We start from the raw sequence: 17,500 nt of genomic DNA on the forward strand, positions 1-17,500 counted from the left end.
ATGCAACAGTATTCGGATGACTTTAATTGCTACAGTGGCTACGTTCTGAAACCAGAGCGTTATGTTCTGATCGCTCCACGGTTAGTGATACTCATAGCCATCAGGGGCACCCAACGATAATTTTCGGTGAAATATGATGTGTTCGGGTGAGTGAAACTGTTCTAAGAATTTCGGTTATACGTTGCCAAACAGCTATAGATTTCTTTACTAAAACGTCACAAAAAAGATTTGCAACCAGCGAAAAGTAGTCTCGTTTTAGGAAGGGATATTTTTGCAACTTTTGGCACTTAAAAAGGTCACCTAGCAGTTTCGAATGAGCAAATGGTTTGCCGGGAAGTTCTTAGAAGGTAACGTTCAGCTAGCAATTTCTGAAATGAAGATATCATTCCCTAAAATTTTCGGAGCAGAATCCGGCTAACCTTCTCGAAGACAAATCATTCGTGATTTATAACAAAATTCAAGAAATTTAAAGACGGACAAACTGAAAGGTAAAATTTGCATTTAACTGACTGCAATCATCAGTAAACTGACTGCAATCATCTTCCTTCGATTCCGCGTTGTTTAATATAGATTCAATTCCGGCAGTTTAATTGGAAGTCACGTAAGGTTAGAATGTATGGTCAAATCGTTGGATTGAATGAAGATTAGAAGAATTAGGCACAGAAGAATCCTTCCAACAGATCGGATCATCAATATAAAGCATTTGGGCAAATTCAAAGAATTCAAATGGGTATCCTTTCAGGTGACAATAACATGTAACACTATCACTGCTAGTTTATGACGTTCATTTGAATGCGTTTTAAAGGAAAACTCTTCTGTTAAGACAAACGATTTCCTGCACATTTTGACCCCTAAGCGAAATGGCGGAGTATATATTACATATATATAACCCGAAAAAACGGCCAAATCATGTTCGGCTGGATTGCCACTTATCGTTATTCTCGCGGTTCCCGAAATATTTAGTAATCTCAGCGTTTCCACATCAAGCTCAAATTCTTTGCACTTAAGTTCTGGGGAATAACTTACCTGTCTGTTACAGGCAACACACTGCTTCATAGCCGCCATATTGTGGTCTGTGTTGTTACTTACCATTTCACCAAACGAGAAAGATCACGTCATACAACATGTGACCGCACGCGTACCCTCCGGCTTCACAAAATATTCCAATTTATCTTTACGTCCTGCTTTTTATTTTTACTGTCAAGGCAGTTAACAAAGCAGTTATTTCATAACTAAAAGCTTTGAAGTTGTATTTAGAAGATCTGTATTATTCCTCGCTCAAAAACTTAAAGAAATTTTTTGTTTTTCCGAATTGTTTAGCTAATTCAGTGGCAGGTGGAAACCACCCGAGAGTGCATAAATTAACTGCAAGATCTTAGAACATGTCTGAATAGCTGTCGGCAAGCTTAAGGGTGATTTGAGAAAGAAAAGAAAATGGGTTTTCAAACGAGATGGATTGATCGAAGATGTAGATAGAATATTTCAACCGGTTCAGATAAATTGGTGGATCAGTGCAGAAACGCTCTGAAATGACAGAGGCGGCACTGACATGAGAGAATTTGTGGAGTATAGAAGGAAACCTTTTTTGACTTTAAGGCGTTTACAAGAAAACATAGCACAGAGATACTATACTAGATAAACTCTCCACAAAAGACAACTTGTGTCATCATTACCTGTTTTTATAGTAGACGGTGAACATTAGAGTTTCAATGTCGTAAGCTATAGGAATTCTCCCGACAAAAGTCAACCGACAGCCTTCTAATTATGTATGTATTTAAAAAAACAATTCGTTCTTGGTGGGAACAGGACCACTAATCAACGAACGGTGGACAAGAAAATTGGAATTGGAGGTAAGTAGGCATAAAAGAACGGTTAGACATGAAAATGCTTACATAAACTCATTCCAAGTGATAACAGAATACAGGGGCACCCAACGTCAATTTTGGGAAAATATCTGTTCGGAAGACGATTTGAGATGTAGAATTTTCGAAACATTTGTTGTAAAATTTCTTGCTTGCCTGCCTGTCCTAGGATTTTTGAATATCTAAAACTGAGATGGTATAATTGCCCATTTTTAACGGATTTTTACCCTAAAAAGCTCACCTAGAATTTTCGGGAGCCTTTATTCTGGCTGAAATTTTCGAAAAGGTTAGTTTTGATCCCTAGAATTTTTGGATCACTAGACTTTCAGCTAGGAAATCCGAACAGATGAAAATTTTTTAGGGTATAATTAAGTCGTCTGTCATAAATTGACCAAGAAAATGCCTTGTCTGACCTAGCGGGAATGAACTTGGGGCAAGAGAAGCTTCAAAAATTTGACAAGGAAAATAACGATAATATTGATTAATTAGAAAACAGATACTCTTCCCGGAGGCGGCCGCGAAGTCCAACTATGGAAATCTTCTCGTAAAAATTTCCCGCAACCGCGATAAGGTTTTAATGTTTGGTAACGCAAATTGCATGCTATAGCTAAGCGCTACAAAGAGGTTCCAAATGCTGTGAACAAAAGTGTTTCAATTGAAATGTCAGAGCACCTGAAATGTTGTAAACAAGCCCGCCGACATTAATGTACTAGGTTTTCCTACACAATTTTCTGTTCGGTGGTGTAATTAACACCTTGTTCTTGGCGCTTGTGGATTGAAGAAAGTGATTTTAAAATGAAAAAAAAAAAAAACAGCTATAAATAGTATCGCACTTGCTCCTGCAATAATGCCCAAAGCGTCGGCATTACACTCCAGGGATTTCAACAGTATTGCCCACAGCGGTGCAAAATTAAACACAATGATCCACAGGTTCCCCAGGCTCACTGTGTGTAAAAGAAAAAAAAAATCACTGAGCAATCTGGGACTCTCCTCCCTCCAGGGGGACTTATTATACTCGTCACCAGGCGTTTTCAATTGGACACTTCGCGAGTACAACACCTTCTGGCCGCCATTTTAGCAGGTTAAATTGCAAGTTTTACGGAGTCTGGTGAATTCGCGTTGCTACCTCAAGATGCTTCAGTGGATTCATGGTTTAGAGAAATTCATGTTCCACGAGCCTGGCGTGTTTCTTTAGCGACTGGATTCGATTTTTGCGAAAAAAATTGTGCTTGTTTTGGGTCGATCGGAGTCCATAAGCTGGCTTCCGTCTCCTACCTTGTCACTATACTATGAAGGAAGGTGAACGGAGACCATTTTTCCCGAAACTTCGTGTACGTATTAAAGACAAGAACAGCTCACCACATGGTAAGTTTTATCGATTTTTATTTTCATTTTCTAGCAAATTTTCAGACCTAAACTTCGCCTCATTTGTTCTCTATATTTACGTACACACAGTGAGCCTGGGTTACCTGTGAATGATCTCGCAAGATTGAATCGTTTGGGAGTCTGTTTACCAGCTAGCTGAAATCCTCATTGAAGACTTCCTTGATTTGATCATTCGCAATACTTTTGAGAGGACTAATAATTTATACGTAAGCATTGTTTTTCGTAAGAAATGAGGCTTTTTCCCGAAACCAGTGGGAAGAACAGCGAGCAAATCTCTTCCTCGGACGAGCTAATATATCGAAATTTATTGTTCTTCTCTCAAGTCACCGCTAAGTCTTTCATCGACAACGGAGCTAACTGCTTGATGTGTTATTTCTTGAAAAGAAGATCTCTCCGCCATTTAGCCTGCGTAGTGAGCGATTTCAGCTAGCGAAAAGTGAAAATCGGTCCCCCGGAAAGGTCCGAAAGCGAATTACTTTCTCTGATTCATTCGCTTGCTACGAGCAATGCATTATTTTGACATGAGGGCCTGAGAGGTGTCAATCAAAAAGTCCGAACCGCGCCAATCAGAGACCCCGTTCAAAACCAAGGGTTTGTCCGCAGGGTTTGTCCACAAAGCGTTTCCTTCTCCTCTCCCCCCCTCTCACCTCCATTTTTTTTGCGCTCGTCCTATTCTCGCGCGGCCGAAAAAGGGAGTTCGCTCCTCGCCCGCTGGAAACGCTCTCTATGCAGGCTAAACTGTGTTGCAACCCGCGTTTTTTGGCCAACTGCGTTTGACACTGCAGTTTAGACAAAACAGACAGCGAAGCACAAAGCAAATTTAATAAAATTTAATAATAATAATAATAATCATCATCATCATCATCATAAAGATTACATTTTCCTCGATTGTGATTGGTTGGAACTCATATTTTCTACTTGCCAAGTTGTTATCGGACAGTTTGTTATGCCAGTCACATTCATAGTCGTAGTTTAAATCAACCAATCACATTCAAAGTTGTAGTTTAAATCAACCAATCATAACCTTGGTTTCAATCACCATAGAAACAGTGCACAGACTCCTAAATTGGGGCGTTACGCTTCTTTTGTAAGTCTTTTAATGCAAATTTTCCATTTCTAACATAACTTGGCTCTTCTTTTCTCGGAAATTGAAATTTTTGAGAATAATCTTTTAAGAGGACTTCGTGTCGTCCAATTCGGTCTGTAATCATACTCGCAATAAACAAACGGGACTCCAGCTGCGCGGTCGTCCGAAATTGTTATCACTCGTATGATCACAGACTGAATTAGACTCCACTCAGTCCTCCTCCTCCTCCTGCTTATGTTGGAAGTCTGAACTCGTGAACATTTCTAGAATAATTAATTCGTGGCATGCACTGATATATAATCAAGAATGGGTATGATTTTTTCCTATCTTCGAGTTTTTCTCTTGGAAGTTCGCTAGCGCTAGCGTTTAAAGTTTAGAACAAATTTCTCTCTTCATAGAGTAACAGAAACACATGAGGAAACAAGGGAGTTTTGGAATTTCAGGATTATTTGAAAAACAGTTTAACGTGTCTTCAGATGGGCTAAGAGGATCACGCTTACAAAGATAAGAATAGGATCCGTGACTAGAACTCCATTATCGTCAAAAACCCTACGGACAGAACTCTTAGTTTTCTTATGTGTTTCGAGGTTTAAAAAAGAACTTATTGCTTTTTTCTGCTTTTTCATACCAAGTGGCTTTTGATCAGATTATAGCACCTAATGCTATCTGTTCATAGATAGAATCGTTTTCCATTTTTAACGATTCAAACTCTTCTTTGGTTCTCAGGGGTTGGTGAACTACCGCATCTCTCTTCAGAAATCTTCAGAGAAGACTCAATATCAGAGATCTTTCTTCTCCTTTCACGTGCTTTTCTTTGATGTATTTTATTGTATTTTGTCTAATCCTGTACTTAATTAAATCCCACAACAATTTTTTATCTATAATTACTTTAAGCTCGTCCAACCACAAAGGTAAACTTTCATTTATCAGTACAACAAAGTCGTCGTAATTCACAAGGCTAGCATTAATTAAACTTCGCAAACGAGGGCCCGTGTTTTGGTTTGTCTACACTCTTAAAGTGGAGTAAAATGGCCGAATGGTCTGAATTTATCGAAGGAATGATATCAGCTTCTCAATGTCGTCTTGGCATAAATCGCCAAATCGCCAACAATCAAGTCTCCTTTTGAATGAAAGGATTTCTTTGGCGCCACGTAAATCGTTTAGAGTCCGGATTTCGTATGCGCCAAGCGTCAACCAAATCAAAATCCAGGCATAAGTCTCTGATGTGTTTTACAGAATCTTTTCTAAAGGGTCTACCACCGGAACAGTCAAGATCAGAGTCGAGTATTACATTAATTAAAATCTCTCCGAGAAGAATTCTAAGCTCTAGATTAACGACGAAGTCTTCAATATTTAAGGGGCACCCAACAATAATCTTCGGTGAAATATGTGTTAGGGAGAGTCATTCAAACTGTTTTAAGAATTTCGGTTTTACGTTGAAAACAGCGATAGATTTCTTTACTACAACTTCACGTAAAAAATTCGGCAACCAGGGAAAAGTAGTCCCTTACGTTTTTGGAAGGGATATTTTTGCAACTTTTGGCTCTTAAAAAGGTCGCCTAGCAGTTTCTGATGAGCAAATGGTTCCCTGAAAGGTAACGTTCAAATTAGAAATTTCTGAAATGAAGATTCCGTTCATTAAAATGTTCGGACACTTCAATTTTCAGCTAAGATATCCGAACAGATCAAATTCTTCTAGGTGATGAAAACATCTCTCTGGACAGTCTTTATAGCCGAGAAATGTCTCTCAAAGGCGTTTGGCTTCATTTGCTCGTTGGATGCCCTTGATATTTTTGTTTAACTTATCAAAAAACCCTCAGCTTCAATTATAATGGAGCGGCCCTCGTCATCACAACTAATAGTTCTTGGATTAAAATCTTCTCACTAGAATAATCACCCTACAACTGCGATTAGAGCCATGAGCAAAAAACAGCTTACCTCTCCATTGTGTTCTCCAAATGTCTTCAACATCAGCAGTGCTATAGGCCTCTTGAAGAAAGATAATATCATACATCCGTTCATTTAGCCAGGTAAAAGGGGCTTTCATTTTCGTGGAGGATCGAATCCCTCAAACATTAAGAAAAAGTAATTTAAATTCCAAAAATTCTTTCATGAATGGGATCGGTGAAAAAAAAAACCTTAAAATTATGCGCGTACAAATATTTTTTCACTAAAAAAAAATTGAAAAGAGGTACACACACAAAACGCACACAAACACTCACAAAAAAAAAAACAACAACAACAACAACAAAAGAAAAAACAAAAAGATAACAAAACAGACAACCAAAAAATGCATTACAAAGCGAAGTTTTAAGCAAAAAGAGATAGCGGCGAGGTAATTGTTACCTATGACGCTGCCACAGAGGTTGGGGCAATCGTTTTAACTAATCCCAATTGTTCTAATCTTTACATGCGCCTCACGTTACAAAAAAAAAGAAAAAAAAAAAAAACCCAGCCTGAGCTGATGAAAAGTATAAACAAGTCAATTGAAATCAACTGGGTCCAAAAAACCTAGATTTGTCGATAAGGGAACAAATCGTCCATCGATCAATAATTTATCAGGTTTTGTATACGTAAAGAAAGCAATCTTTCTCTTCTGGAGAGCAAATGTCGCTATCAGAGCCAATACTAAGACTTGCCTTCGCTTTCCGTTTACAACTTTGAGCCATAGACTAGGTTTAAGGACTAAATATTTTAGGAAACGACAAAAATTCACGGGAGTGTAACACGCACGTCTTCACTCGCACATGGTCACCCCAGTCCCCAGACTTGATAACTGTTGGGGCTCCCTTTCTGGACGACTTGTAGCACTTGAATTTCTCGCAGAGATATGTCACAAGAGCTGCAAAAAAGTCCAAAGGTCAAATGTTAATAATTGACGTCATAAAATTAATTTGATCGGAGTTTCTTATGGTTCAAACACGTATCTACGTATAATGGCTAAGGTATTGCATATTATGAGAAGACTTGACAAATTTCAGACCATCGGCATGATCATGCAAGGCCAGTACGACTGTTAACTAATTTTCTTTTGGAAAATTCCAGCTGATACTTGTGTATTTTGTGGATTATCCCTCTGAGTCTCGTCTGGTGTGAAAATCAGTAACTGTCTTCAAGACAAAGGACAAGGGAAAGGCGTTGACATTGTACGTCATTAATTCCTAGTACCTAAGCATTGTACGAATGACATAAAACTTAAAGAACCTTACTCACCCACCTTATTTCAGTGGAGTCAATTCGCTTGAATAGCTACATTTCTTTTAGTCCTTCGGTTGAACTGATTTAAGGTTCGCTTTATTTTTCTAATCTAAGGGGCCGACCATTTAACTCTTGACGGGGGGAGGGGGGGTGATTTCTGGTCAGCAAGTTTTTTTTTTCTAGCAATCTGGTGGGCAGGATATTTTTTTTCCTCCTAAATGCTCTGCAGGATATTTTTTTTCTCTCCTCATTTCTCTGCAGGATTTTTTTTTTCCTCAAAAAAGTGTCGTGTTTACATTTACATTGTGGTTATTGCAGTAATAGTTCTAATATGGAGCTGCAAAGCCTTAAGATGTTGTAAGCTATACAAAATCATTCTTGTATAGCTACATGTTTTCGGAATGTCATTCTTTATAATCATTTAATATTACCTAATAACAATATTCTCATGTTATAAAGTGATGCTCCACAGGTAGATTTGAAAATGTCTAGCTTCTAAACTTAAAAAAAATAGCTAAAAATAGCAACACGCCCCCCCCCCCCCCCTTCCCTTCCCCCCCCTCAAGAGTTAAATGGTCGGCCCCCAAGAAACACTGAGTACAAACGATCGGTTCGCAACACAAAAACATTAATTCAAATTTTAGAGATGATCATCGGCAAAAGCGGACTGAAAATTTCAAGCTTAAACGTAATGGATTTTTTTTCAAGCTTTCTTTTCGCTACTGTGCTATTTGCGTTCATTGCGCCTGAAGGTAATGGTTCTCGCGCATTTCAAATCAACTACACAGTTCAACAGTTCAAATACACTCGCAGGACTTTGTATTCGTATTAATATATTTCCACGGCGCTTTTAATTTTACAAGTAGATGACTCGCGAGATTGCAAATGCATAACCCACCGAGGAAACAAAATTAATGTTTCTGAGAAATATTTTGAAAGGGCTTCGTCCCTTTCATGATTCATCCAAAAAAGAAGTTGACGCATTGACGCTCCCAGGGGAGATCTACACGGCGCTGATTGGTTCCTCAGTAACCCGCACGTGATTTGCAGGTGACAGTTTCTTTAATGACAAAGGGAAAAGAATGTGTGTCTCGTTTCAGCAGACGCTCGTGGTGGAGGAACGCGTGACGAATCCCTGAGAGTGTCTGCGTCGGAGGCTACGAAGATCCTCAAAGAGGATCATTCCGTGAAATTAAATGCATTTCGATCTGAAAAACAGCAGAATACCTTGGTATTTTGAGCGCTTTCACGGCTATGAAGCGTGGAGTTACGTCTGCAGTGAATTCAAGAGGGAAATACAGTTTCTACACGTGGCGCTTAGTTGTTTGAACTTAATTAATAAGCAAGCAACCCATATTTATTTTATACCCAAGCAGTTCGCAATGGAATCAACAAGGCACGTTAGATAGTTTAATTCGCTGCTTACCCGGTTCTTGGTAAATAATGCAAGCGGTTAGCGATAAGCGATAAACTAATAATAGTTTCGTGTGCCGTGCGCAATACACAGTTGTAGCATTAGATGAAATGGTCTTATTCTACGATCCTAGAATTTCTTCTTTTTCAAGTTTATCAAGACTTCAAACGGGTGTTGAATCCAACACCAGTCATAAAAAAAAGCTGACTTTCTGACCTCTGTTAGTGTAGTTTTCAACTTTTCCAGACCAAGAATAAAAAATGAACAGTAATGGATAAAGACCTGAAAGGCTTTTCACTGATTGTGATGGAGATCGGTATTCATACTGTTTGTTCAGTGCCGGCAGCCTAAGCGGAGGACACGCACAACAATATTGGAACAGAATTATCGATCCGTCGGTGGATTCGCAGTTCGTGATTCCTTACAATGTAGTCCAAGATGTTATTTCTTCATTTTCAGAAATGATAATGCATTAATTTTGATCGTTGCTGCCGTAAATCGAGGAAGTCTCAATTTCGGTACTCTTCGCTGCCATTCCAAGAGCAGATAGTTCAACAACGATTCCGTTTCGACTTGATAACATGTTGCACAGAGCAAGTTATACCACAGATCACCCAGCCTCACTGTTTTTGTCACGTACGGATTTCATAACATCAGTAAATATATAGAACATATGGGGCGAAGACGCAAAGTTTAGGTCTGGAAGTTTGCTACAAAATGAAATTAAAAATCGATGAAACTTACCATTTCATGGCGAGTTGTCACTGTGCTTATTAGGCACACGAAGTTTCGGGGAAAAAAGTCGCCTTCACGTTTCCTTCATGGTGTAGTGGCAAAGTAGGAGGCGGACGGCAGCGTCGGGGCTCCGATCGAACCTCAACCAGCACGATTTTTTGGGCGGAAATCAATCCAGTCGCTAAATAAATTCACTAGGTTTGTGGAACATGAATTTCTCTAAACGCTGAATGCACTGAAGCATCTCCAGCTAGTAAGGCGAAGCCAGCAGCCTCCCTAACACCTTGTATGTTAACCAACTAAAATGGCGGCCCGAAGCAGTTACGATCACAACCGGCAAATATGGAATTGAGCTCGGGGCGCCTGGTGACGAGTGTAATAAGTCCCTGTAAAGGGAGGGGAATTTAAGATAAAACTCACCGTCCGACTCAACCTCGTTCCCAGGGTCTTCTCGGCTTTCAATATGGCGGCGGGTCTTGAGAAGACCCTGGCACACAGTGAACTAAAAAGATCGCTAATTGGTGCTTTTCTCACATGAACTCTGATTGGTTTAATATCGAAAGAAAGATGGCGGCTAGTGAGGAGAGCCAGAAGAAGAACAGAATTCGTGTTTAAATCATTTTCAAACTTGTAACTGTTCCGTAAGAAGCAGCTGCAAATTAACAAGCATAACAGTCAAAAATAATTCACCGTTTTTTCACGTTGTACGATGATCTACATCAGGCCTCGATTCCAATTAAAACTACGTTGGCTTTTCACGACCTCTAGCATAGCGATCGCTCTATAATATAGAAGGATATAATGGTGTTTGAAAGACGTAACGGTAATTAAGTGATTTTATTTCGTACGTACCTTTACGTTTTGGTTCATTTTGGCGTCTCATAATTGTAATTCCGTGACGCGAGTATTGTTACTGTTGTTCAATGTTTTCACCATGTCAGATTGTGTTACAAATTATAAAATTGTGCAACAGGGTTCATAGATTATTGATGTGGTTGATTTAGCAGTTGTATGTGGTTCTGTTGACTCGTGTGACAGCTGCAATGAAGGCGGGTCTGTTAAATACAGGTCAAGACTAGAGGTCGCTGCCCCAATAATCAACAACTAAGCCAAGTTTCCCCGAGACCTGAAACAATATTTTTGTTGAGTGATTAGCGCTAGCAGACACTTTTGGTGTTGTTTATTTGTCTGCAGCACGGTGACATGTACACTCACCTGTGGAAATTGACCTGTGTTTTATTTCAATAGACCTGCAGCTGCAGTAATCCATATTCTTTCCTATCTCTTCCACACTCTTCAGCTAGTGCATGGTGCACAGAGAGATCTAGCTCGGTCGGTTTTCATCATTGCCTTTTACTTTCATTAATAAAAAATATTAATCTCCTCACCCCAAACAAAGTGCATGTCATCTTGTAATTTTCCAAGAGAGTTATTTAAGATTGTGAAGTCTTATCAATAATTATTATTCTTGAAAATAATTGTAAGGCTTATCATTATAGTCTTATTGACCTGTCAATTCGCTAATGACTTCAATTTTTGCCTCTTCTGATTTAAAAATATAAATATGTATATTAAACAGTATTCTTTAATTTTGTACACATTACTTTTTTAGCATCACACTCCTGTGAGTTTTCTTGTACTCCAATAATTTAAGTTGAATTATTCGTTTTCAAAACATGCTTTGAAAATATTCTCTAGCATTGCTCAAGTTGTGGCATTTTAATTACTGTCTGAAGATGTGGTACATCGAGTGATTTGGGGGAAGATTGCGGACTGGACAGGGGGATTGGGAAATAAAATTGAAGGTGACAAAGCACAGGAAATTTGCAACTTCACCAGCAACAAGAAACTATTTCACAAAAAGAAATAGTGTTTTGTTTCTGGAATGGTAAGGGCAGGAGAAAAGATAAAATACTGTAAATTGTGGGTCACTTGGTCGGTCATATACATTTCGCTTCGTCTATTGAAACTCTCAACAAAGAAGGGCAAAAATGTGGACGCAAACTCTCTGAACGGTTAGAAGCCTGTCAAGGAATATTAACCATTAAAGAGAAGAACATAATGATCCTTGTCTACAAATACCTAATTTTCCTTCAAATGCCACAACATAAAATTTCAAATTCCATTTTCTGTGAATCTTCCATTACTTGTGGTACATGTGAACCTAGGAAGTTACCAGTACTAGCTTTAAAATAACTGGTTCCTGGAAAACCCAACTTACTACAGTAACTACAACTTACCAGTGGGAAGATTGTTTACATTACTTATTACCACAAAGAGCGATAGCTTTGGGTTTTTCAACAATATATCCCTTTAATGTAACCGAAAATCATTCAGATAGTGAAAACTTCATATTTATGACCCATTTCGTTCACCTTCATGCTTGTCAGCATTATGATTTGCTATACTTCAGGTTCACATGTTCACATGTTTGTTTTTACCTCTCATAGATGTTTAGATGTTCAATTACAAACTCTGTTTTGAATGGCCACTCTACTTCATTGTGTAAATAGTTCACCCTGAAGTCTAAATAGATACAATTCGTTTCTGAGTAAATGAAACGAAACAAAAATGTAGTTTAAGGAATGGAGGCAAATAAAACAAACCGTGCCATTGTCACTGCCTCCAAAACAGAGGAGATTAAAAGCCAGTTTGATAAAACAGCAAAGATCCACCCCTAACCCTGGGCTCATTCGACAAGGACTGCTAAAGATGATGAGATACTTATGTTTAGGACTTGCACAAATTGTGCCCTTTTTTAATTAGGCTCAACAGATTTCATGAGCAGCATTCCAAGACATCACATTGTCTTCACTGGTAGGAGAGGACATGGAAAAGTTCTTTTCATAGCTTGAAAAGTGCAAGAAGCAGATTGCTAATCCTATGGAATAGCATGTTCAACAATGTACATTGGCTTGATTATGTCAACTTTACCACAAAATATATTACAATAACAAGTTGAAGAATGTGGGCACTAAACATGCTGTGGTTCGCTGTTGGCAATCAGAAGACAATTAAAATACTGATTTTACACAGACATGACAATACTTGCACGTGCAGTCAATAGCTTTGGGTCAATGTATACTGGGGAAAGTCGTTGTCAGAAGGCTCATATACACCGATAAGAAATCAGATAATCATTCAAGTTTATGAAAAATTAATGATAATTAGGTTTAATTGATTGAAAATAAACATGCAATATAAACTATACATTACGAAAGACAGCGAGCACACCTCCGTGACTAAATAGCTAGAACCAAGGCTTTCATTAAACATTAGCTCACTGGATTTTACGGTAATCAAATGTCTGTGATGTTACGGGTGAAACTGTGTGCAATGGCTGTTTCCAAACTGTTTAAAAATCACAGCCCCGAGAAATAATAGCCGTCTATAAAATTGAATTGGTTTAAAATAACATGAAATGAAAAGAAAAGCAAGATTTCTCTGTCATCTACCGCATTCTCGTTGCTCGTGCATTCATCCATCCGTATTTTTGGTTTCTTACAGCAAATTTTACAGCTTTGGGTTCCCCTTTCGTACTCCATTTTGTTTGTTGGCAGTTGTCGTACCCAGATTTCTCTCACCTTATTCCTTGCCGCCATTTTGAAAAAATTTGCATATTTGTAATTTGGTCACGTGATCTGCTGTGTGCCAGAAGACCTTAGATAACAATGACCTGGACCAGGTTGAGTCCGCGATTCTCGAAGTGTCATGCGGACTTTCCCATAAAAATGCCCTTGAAGCTCATCAAAATGGCGGCGAAAGAGTAGAGTGCTCCATTGTAGGATACATAGTGTATTTAGTCTGGAAAATGTTCTGAAGAGCGTTTCGAATGATTTCACGGGTAAGTCGGCAGGAAGAATGCTTTTTAAATAAAATCTCTGACCTTTACTGTGTGAACACTAGTTTTCTCTCGTGTTTCCGCTACAGTCATTGTTATTTAAATGATGCCTTGATCATTTCTTAAATAACAAGGACCGGAGCCAGGTCATGTCTCGATGATTGGGGAGGGGAGAGGTGGGAATAATAGGGCTTTTTACAGCGATCTTTGCTGTTTCCGGACGCTGTAAACAAAGATACATGCCAAATTCGAAGGAAATGGCAGTAAACACGCCGTCATGGAGTCACCTGTTCTCTGAGAGCATTTCTGATTATTCGGGATATGTTACTGACGAACTTGGAAGATGCTTTCAAACTTATAAAGGGGTATGAAGTCAATACAACGAGTTCATTTACCGTTACATACCAGACTAGAGGTTTTGGAAAGTCTCCAATAGGTAAGATCTCTTTTTTTGTTTTTAATCAATGCAAGTTTATTATAGGTCTTAATTATTTTTTCCAAAAATGTTATTGTTATTGACCGTTTTTGGCAATTATGGTGACTAGGGACTGGGATGGGGCCATGGAATTTGTAACAAAGGAAATTATTGTAAATTCTTATCCACTTTCTACGATGGAAATGATAAATTAAATTACCCACAAAATGGAGCTTTTTCAAGAACTTTGGAAATAATTACCCTTTCCTTCAAGCCCCTCCCACCCACCCTAGGTTTGGAAGCTGGGGCAAGGCATCTCCAACAAGACTCCATTGAGATCCACCTAGGGTTGCAACAGACAAGAGGTAGTTCCCAGTGGCCACTGGTCAGGCACCTGTATTCTAGAACATGTATATTCTAAAAGATGGAGCATTATTAAGATATTGAATAGCCATTTTTCTAATTTTTTTAATACACTTCACTTGTCAAAAACAGACAGTTTTGGCTAAACAGGTCAGTCTTCACTCAATTTTACATTAAATGTCAGTGAATCATTTAGTAGTCAGTGCACAAAAATAATCACTTCCAATCACTGTAATCTAGTCTAACACTGTTTCAGTTGCTACAAAATTCCTTGTGTTGCTCATGACTATTCCTCTCTTTGAATAACTTTTCCTCTTCACTATATATCAGTAACAGTCACTTAGCAAAAAGGTAAAATGGAATCATCGTATATATTTTTTCTTTTGCTAATGTGCATTGATATAATAATATTCAATAATAATAATAATAATAATAATAATAATAATAATAATAATAATAATTTACCACAGTATGTAAAGCCTATGCATTATTATAATAATGTATTATTATAATAATGACTATTATTATAATAATGTATTATTATTATAATAATGACTGTTTCAGTTGCTACAAAATTCCTTGTGTTGCTCATGACTATTCCTCTCTTTGAATAACTTTTCCTCTTCACTATATATCAGTAACAGTCACTTAGCAAAAAGGTAAAATGGAATCATCGTATATATTTTTTCTTTTGCTAATGTGCATTGATATAATAATATTCAATAATAATAATAATAATAATAATAATAATAATAATTTACCACAGTATGTAAAGCCTATGCATTATTATAATAATGTATTATTATAATAATGACTATTATTATAATAATGTATTATTATTATAATAATGACTGTTTTCCTTTTAGTGTCCTGTTGCGATCTGGACCATTTTGGAACTCCAAAAGTTTGTGTCCAAGGATTACGAAAGGAATCCCATCGAATTCTAGATGCACTCCCTTCGTTGCCTGGACATCTTTGCAGTAAATATGCTGCCTTGGATTTTTTTTTAGTTTTCCCCCCATTCTCTGTATTTACAGTTGCAACCGAATGGCCTATCATAATAATGTTACTGATACATAGTGAAGAGGAAAAGTTATTCAAAGAGAGGAATAGTCATGAGCAACACAAGGAATTTTGTAGCAACTGAAACAGTGTTAGACTAGATTACAGTGATTAGAAGTGATTATTTTTGTGCACTGACTACTAAATGATTCACTGACATTTAATGTAAAATTAAGTGAAAACTGACCTGTTTAGCCAAAACTGTCTGTTTTTGACAAGTGAAGTGTATTAAAAAAATGGAAAAATGGCTATTCAATATCTTAATAATGCTCCATCTTTTAGAATATACATGTTCTAGAATACAGGTGCCTGACCAGTGGCCACTGGGAAATACCTCTTGTCTGTTGCAACCCTAGGTGGATCTCAATGGAGTCTTGTTGGAGATGCCTTGCCCCAGCTTCCAAACCTAGGGTGGGTGGGAGGGGCTTGAAGGAAAGGGTAATTATTTCCAAAGTTCTTGAAAAAGCTCCATTTTGTGGGTAATTTAATTTATCATTTCCATCGTAGAAAGTGGATAAGAATTTACAATAATTTCCTTTGTTACAAATTCCATGGCCCCATCCCAGTCCCTAGTCACCATAATTGCCAAAAACGGTCAATAACAATAACATTTTTGGAAAAAATAATTAAGACCTATAATAAACTTGCATTGATTAAAAACAAAAAAAGAGATCTTACCTATTGGAGACTTTCCAAAACCTCTAGTCTGGTATGTAACGGTAAATGAACTCGTTGTATTGACTTCATACCCCTTTATAAGTTTGAAAGCATCTTCCAAGTTCGTCAGTAACATATCCCGAATAATCAGAAATGCTCTCAGAGAACAGGTGACTCCATGACGGCGTGTTTACCGCCATTTCCTTCGAATTTGGCATGTATCTTTGTTTACAGCGTCCGGAAACAGCAAAGATCGCTGTAAAAAGCCCTATTATTCCCACCTCTTCCCTCCCCAATCATCGAGACATGACCTGGCTCCGGTCCTTGTTATTTAAGAAATGATCAAGGCATCATTTAAATAACAATGACTGTAGCGGAAACACGAGAGAAAACTAGTGTTCACACAGTAAAGGTCAGAGATTTTATTTAAAAAGCATTCTTCCTGCCGACTTACCCGTGAAATCATTCGAAACGCTCTTCAGAACATTTTCCAGACTAAATACACTATGTATCCTACAATGGAGCACTCTACTCTTTCGCCGCCATTTTGATGAGCTTCAAGGGCATTTTTATGGGAAAATCCGCATGACACTTCGAGAATCGCGGACTCAACCTGGTCCAGGTCATTGTTATCTAAGGTCTTCCGTGTGCCAGGGTCTTCTCAAGACCCGCCGCCATATTGAAAGCCGAGAAGATCCTGGGAACGAGGTTGCGTCCGACTACAAAGCCTAGTTTCCCATGGAAAACAGAATTATATAGCCCATTTGATGTCCGATGGAAACAGATTACTAGTACTTTACATAGTCATAGAATTCAGAACTTCGGGGGCTCTGAAAAGGGCGACTGAAGTAATGTGGGCGCGCAATGTAAATTGGGTGAGTAAGGTTTTCTAAGCTACATGTAACACATTACACAAAAGCAAATTGCGACTTACCGAACGTTGCTTCATACTTAGTCCTCTGCTCGTATCCTTCTTTGGTGATCTTACACTATGAAATTTCGGCACTGGAACAACTCCGATGCCACCACGTTTTAACCCTTTTGGTAACTTTTGTTCTTTTAAATAGTCTGGCGCAAAATGCACCGAGAAAATCACCGAGTGCTTTTTTAATACTGGCACTCAGATTTTTCCTCGTCAAGGTTACGAAAGAGATCCACTTTCGTCTTCTTTTGATAGCTTCTGGCCTGGAATCACCGTGAAACAGTATCAGTGCATGGCTGGAAATTAAAAATCAGTTTCTTCGTCTTTCGTGTTGTTGCACCGGATACAACGTATCTACCGACCGTATTAACCCTTCACACAAAAATATCGCAAGGGAATGACCGAGAGACACAAACAAGCGTTCCTGACTAGTTATCACAATCATCTCCAGTCCCCCTTCCATGTACTCGCGCGGTTTTGTACCCTACCGGAAGTGAAATGTTGCATCTTTGAGCTTTAGCAAGAGAAAATGAGGGGACAGAGAAGGAGGCTCCCGGT

The 17,500-nt window shown here is 38.3% G+C and overlaps 1 protein-coding gene across 2 annotated transcripts in view; it reads right to left on the reverse strand.

Moving 5' to 3' along the window:
• Window positions 1–9,980, reverse strand: part of LOC138041423 (uncharacterized) — a 20,449-nt gene extending 10,469 nt beyond the window's left edge. The window contains exons 1-2 of one of the 2 annotated variants that reach the window (XM_068887182.1): window positions 9,692–9,980; window positions 6,274–7,177 (exon numbers count right to left, since the gene is read on the reverse strand). In XM_068887182.1, the coding sequence (XP_068743283.1) occupies window positions 6,274–6,357 (84 nt within the window). In that variant the 5' untranslated portion in view covers window positions 6,358–7,177; window positions 9,692–9,980. Of the gene's footprint in view, window positions 1–1,026; window positions 1,159–6,273; window positions 7,178–9,691 lie in introns of those variants that run through there. The other variant, XM_068887183.1, reaches the window with a different exon arrangement.
• Window positions 9,981–17,500: the final 7,520 nt, after the last annotated feature.

This window comes from Montipora capricornis, chromosome 3 (assembly GCF_036669925.1).
Source record: "Montipora capricornis isolate CH-2021 chromosome 3, ASM3666992v2, whole genome shotgun sequence".
Classification (NCBI taxonomy): Eukaryota; Metazoa; Cnidaria; class Anthozoa; order Scleractinia; family Acroporidae; genus Montipora; species Montipora capricornis.